The 5,902-nt window shown below is 32.3% G+C and overlaps 1 protein-coding gene across 1 annotated transcript; it reads left to right on the top strand.

The window, feature by feature from the left end:
* Nucleotides 1–3,105: 3,105 nt before the first annotated feature.
* On the top strand, nucleotides 3,106–5,604 carry LOC112516539 (putative kinase-like protein TMKL1). The gene is made up of 2 exons (XM_025123633.1): nucleotides 3,106–3,862; nucleotides 4,540–5,604. The coding sequence occupies exons 1-2, from the start codon at nucleotides 3,370–3,372 to the stop codon at nucleotides 5,139–5,141; spliced, it is 1,095 nt and encodes a 364-aa protein (XP_024979401.1). The 5' UTR covers nucleotides 3,106–3,369; the 3' UTR covers nucleotides 5,142–5,604.
* The last annotated feature ends 298 nt before the right edge of the window (nucleotides 5,605–5,902 follow it).

The raw sequence follows: 5,902 nt of genomic DNA, 5'->3' as shown, positions 1-5,902 counted from the left end.
TTATACATGAAGTATTGTTTATTGATGTATATTACTTAAAATTCAAGATTACAAGTAAATTGTGCATAAGTATAACTTATTAAAGCTTTGTGTTTGAATTCGTGTAATTAACTGCGGATAAATATAATTAAATAAAGGATAAACATTTCATTTTAAAATATAAAAAATCTAAATATAATTAGAATAATTGTTGAGTTCTAACGTAATACTTAATTATTATCTTTACAAAAAAAATATTATTAAACTTAAATTAAGTTATTGTGTCACGTTAAATTAAATTATAATAAAATTTTGAATTAAAAGAAATACACAAAAAAGAACTTTTAAATAATTAACTTGATACTAATATTGATATATTTTTTTGTAAATTTCATATGATATTTTCAAATTTATATTTTATTCAAAAATAAAAACATTATCATTTTCTCAAAACCACATAAAATTGTATTATATCAACATAGGTAAAAAAAATGAAACATTGAGATCAAAATGTGTCTCGATGCATTGTACGAGTACCCTTCTAGTAATACATAAAATCATTCAGATGGTTTTAGATATAGATTTTTTTATCAAATAAAATTCATCTTTTAGCTATTTAGAAGTTGTCTCTTAATAGAACTATTAAGAGGTAAACAAACAGCCCCTAAAAAACTGAAATGCCTTATATCTAACTGACCTGGAAACCCAACTCATTGAAAAAAATGAAATTATACGGGCCTGTCTTGTTGGAAATTCTTTATAGGGACCTTAGTTGTTAATTTCAGTAAATTAGAGGGACGAAATTTACATTTAATTCTAGTTTTTTTTAAATAGAGTTGTATACATACATAAAAATTCTTAAATCAACTGATACAAGTTAATTATAGAATCTTACTGATACAAAAAAAAATGCTTCATAAAACTAATGATCATATGAAACTATAAAAAATCGAGGGGTGGAGAATGGAACAAAGCATAAAACACCGTCAAAATTGAAACGCATTGCACTAATTAGGGTTGAGTATCGGAACTGAGTATCTGACTTTGGAACCGGAATCGCTCTAAAGCTGTCGGTTCCGCAACCGGAAGTCCGGAACCGATATAATTGGTTCTGGTTTCGAATCCTAAAATACATAACCGATCGAGACTGGTTCCAGTTCTCATTTTTTGAAAACCCTTGACCACTAGGTACCCGCTAGGACCGGTTCCGGGATAGTGTACCCGCTCTTGTTGGGCACCCAGAACCGAAACCAACAGATACCCGCTATTTTTTTAATAAAAAATATTTTATATTTTTATTATATTTAATAAATTAAAATTTTGATATTATTTATTTACCTTTTAGGGTTACACTTACCACCGTCTCCTTAAGAGTTGAATCAATTCTCTCTGCCGTTAGATGTTGATGTGAAGTGCTTTGAAAGGCGTTTTGTTACTGTCAAGAGTTTTTGTCAAAATTAGTTTTTAGTTTTTATCAGATTATTTTTCACCGTTTGTAGTATTTTTTTTTATATTAATACTTTGTAACAAACTAATAATTATTTTTGTATAATATGAAATGATAAAATTTAAAAAAAGATAGACAACGAGCACCTGGTTCCAAGCAGTTCCGGTTTCAGATTAGGACTGGTTCCAAATCTTTTGACCGGATATCTGCCTTTTAATCACCCCTAACTATAATTATACAGATGTCTAACTAGTAATAAATAATAAACAAATAAATACAAAAAGAAGGATGAGAATAGGATGAGCCTAGCGCTAAGAAACACATATACAAGGAACAGGTCTAGGATCAATTCCTATGTGCATCCAAAAGATTTATTTTATGACCCACAAAAAAATTCTATCATTTTCATCGATTAAAGTCTAACACCTTATTTCTTTTAATTCTTTTATGAACTTCTTATGTCTGATTAGAAGTGTACATCGGATGGGTTCGGGTGGAAAAATAAAAAACCCAATAAGATTTCAGATATGGAAATCAAGTCCCAATTTTTGGATTTCGGATTACTTCGGGTTGGTCGGGTTGAAGTCGGTCGGGTTTGGGTTTAGTTATAATGCATATATATATATATATATATATCCAATCGATTTTGACAATGAATTCAATCGATTTAGAGGATTGATAAATTGATAGTATGCTTAGAAATTGGAAAAAAACATGACCAACTAAGTTTTTTAGAATTTAAAAAAAAATAATTAGATAAATAAGTATATTTATATAGTATTTAAAATACATATGTATATTTATTTCAAGTTTTCGGACGGACCAGGTGGCCAAAAATCAAATCCAACCCGAACACAAATTTTTCCAAAAAGTCGGTTTTCAGATTTTCGGATTTCGAGGCATTTGGGTTTTACATAAATACCTTATTTTCGGTTCGGGTATGTGTTCAGATTTCGGATAATTTGGGTTTTGCACTCCCCTATGTCTGATTAGTTAAGAGATATGGTCATTCAGACTGTTGGTTTTTCCCAATTTTTTAGAGGCATTTATCTCTTGTTCACCTCTTATTGTTCTCCAAACTCTCAGCAACGACGTTTCTCAATCAATTAAACTTAATCGATCATTTATCTCCATCGATCCTTACCAAATCGATCCTCACATGTCTTAATTAATGTATTTTAATATGATTTAAATGTGTTAAATACCGTTAATGACATATTTTCGTTCAAATGAATGTTAATTATATAATTTAGATGTAAATTTCGTAACGATGATGAAGAAATATGTGAAATTGTATAAATTTAACACTATAATTTTTTAATGGATAAAATAGATAATCTAAACAAATTCAGACATTTATCAGTTTACAAAAATAAGCAGCCTTATTGATTTAGATTTCAGACTTCACGACCACCTTTTATTAATCGAAAGTGAAATAAAACTTGAGATTTTAATAATTTTTTAGAAAACAAATTTCACCAAAGTTTTAGAGTATAAAGTTTTAGTTAAATTTGGTATCATATTTGTAAAGTAATGATAATTAATACTTGTAATATTATTATTATTATTATTAAATAATCATTAATTTTTTGTATTATTAATTATCTCTTTCCGATGTTAAAAGAAAACATTTTAAAAGGTTTATTTGGTGTACCTTGAAAGATGATTTGATGCCCCACATCTCTTTCTCTCCTCTGTCTGCTCCTCAAAACAGAAGGAAGGAAAAGCTTCTTTTCACATTCAATCCAACAATCATAATGGCTTCTCATTCTGTCTTCTTACTTCTTCTATTCATCTCCATATAACACCAAACAAATTCCCACCCAGATCTTCTTCTCTCACACATCACCCAACCCCAAATGGGTCAGGCTTGAATCTCTTGACCCGACCCAGATCCTGTTGCTTTCATCTCATCTTCACCCACACTTTCCCACAAAACCCAAATGGAGAAGAAACACATGCTTATACTGATTGTCACAATATCTTCCTTTTTGGTTATATTTGTTCTTCTTCTTTTCTTGATTTGTGTCTGTAGAAGAAAAGGGTCTGAGAGAGATGAAGAAGAAGAAAAAGGTGAGTGTAAAGAAGGTGGTGTAGAAGAAATAGAGATGAAAGGAGATTTGATTAGGTTTGAAGGTGGTGAAGATCTCACTTGTTTTGATATATTGGATGCTCCTGGTGAAGTGATTGGGAAATCAAGCTATGGGACTTTGTATAGAGCTAATTTGCTGAGTGATTCAGTTGTTTTGTTGAGGTTTTTGAGACCAGCTGCTTGTACTGGGAAGGTACAAGATGTGATGCTTGCAGTACAACTTCTGGGGTCAGTTAGGCATCCTAATTTGGTGCCTCTTTGTGGGTTTTATTCTGGGCCTAGAGGTGAAAAGCTTCTGGTTCATCCCTTTTACAGGAGAGGAAGTTTGGCTCAGTTCATCAGAGGTGACTTTTTTTTACATAATTTCATTTATCTCTACTTTCTTGGTGTTCATGATTAAATGAAGATTGATAAAAATGATGCTTATCTACAACAAAGATTTGATTTTTTTTTTTTGGGTTTTCTTTAAAGATTCTCATAAAGCAGTGGCAATGCTGTATTTTGTGCATGTTTTGTTGTACTGTTCCTTTTCCTTTTCTGCTTTTGATGCATCTTTTGATTCATATTTGCTTTCCATGAGATGCCTCTTTCTATATTTTGTTGATTTCTTGAATATTGATGATGGGTAGTTGTTTGTTATTCAATTTATAAAACAAGACCATTCTTTCTTTAAATCCCCATCATTTTCATATTCTAAATTGACTAATTTGACCTTGAAAAGTCAAATTTTGTCTCTAGGAAGAGACAGGAACTACAATTATGTGATAGCTCATGTAATAATTAATTATTCATCTTAATTATTACTTCATGCCAATTATGTTCATATAGAAATCAAAGTATTCTTGATTTAAGGGAGTCTTGATTGGAAATAACAAGCATGTGGGGGAGTGTCTGCTGGCTCATTTTAGTCATCTATTTTGGATCCTTGTTTTTATCTGATTATCTCCCTATATTTAAATCTCATTCACATGCTGCACTTTTAGATTTGGTAGCTTATGTTTCTTTAATTTTAATTGAGCAGATGAGAATGGTGAATCCCACAAATGGGAAGTCATTTTTAGGATATCAATGGGGATTGCTAGAGGATTAGATTATCTCCATACAGGCCTTCAAAAGCCAATTATCCATGGAAATCTCAAGTCGAAGAACGTACTTTTGGGAAGAAAACAGCATTCCGTCATATCTGATTTTGGCCTGCATCTCCTCTTGAATCCAGCCGCAGCACAAGAAATGCTCGAAGATGCTGCTGCGGAGGGTTATACAACACCTGAGTTGAGTAAAATGAAAGATGTTAGTAGGGAGAGCGATATCTACAATCTTGGGGTGATTTTACTCGAATTAGTAACCGGTAAGGAACCTATTAATGGGAAAGCAAACCCTGATCAAGATTTCCATTTGCCAATGTCGATGAGGAATGCAATCTTGGATCACCGGATGTCAGATTTATACCATCATGATGTTCTGACGAGTGAAGATGATAATGCTAGATTAAGTCCAGTTAATGAAGGCGTAATTCTCGAATTCGTCCAGCTTGCATTGGCTTGCTGTTCTCCTTCGCGAAACGAAAGGCCCAACATAAAGCAGATTTGCAAGAAGCTTGAAGAAATTGGATCAAAATCTTGAAGATTCAGGTGACATTAGTGAAGTTTTGGAATGTAGTTCAGAAATCTCAAAATCCACCAAACCAATATTGTTGCTATGGCGGTGGTGTAAAATCTTGGAAACAATGGGACGAGGGTTCTGCTATGGTGCTTGGAAGTTGTAGTCAGATGCAGTAGAGAGTTGTACTATGCCATTGGTTTCCTCACAGGCATCAGGAATGGATTTTACTGATTTAGTATGATGATGATGATGGCCAAACACATCTCTATTGAAAAGGGTGTATTTGATATGGGTCAAACATGTACTTGAAAGGTCAAAATCAGTGCCTCCATTGATGGTTGACCCATGTACTGGGTGGCACTACTGTTCTTTGTTCACCAAGAAAAGCAAACATCAAATTGTCAATTATGGAGAATATTCAAAGGGACCAATTGTTTTTTAGATTCAATACAGCTGTTAGATATGACAAATCAAGCATTCCATATTTCCATTTATTATATACTCTCTCTCTCATCACACACAAAGAGCAAACTCCAGTTCATTTTCTTTAAATATTTAGCTGGCACAGGATGGTTGATGACTTAATGGGGGGAAAACAAGTGGTCTGATGAGTTTGATTATGAAGAATGGTAATGCATTAATAATGGTGATGGTGGTCAGTTTTAGCTGCCACTGGTTCCAAAATATAATAGCTTTGAAAATTAATGCCAAAAGGATTACAACTAAAAGATACTATCTGCAGAGGGGAGAATCAAACATCTTGCTAAAAGCCTGACAGATAA

The sequence above is a fragment of the Cynara cardunculus genome, assembly GCF_001531365.2.
Source record: "Cynara cardunculus var. scolymus isolate 2C chromosome LG 1, CcrdV1, whole genome shotgun sequence".
Taxonomy (NCBI): Eukaryota; Viridiplantae; Streptophyta; class Magnoliopsida; order Asterales; family Asteraceae; genus Cynara; species Cynara cardunculus.
This window is presented reverse-complemented; position numbering and strand designations above follow the sequence as displayed.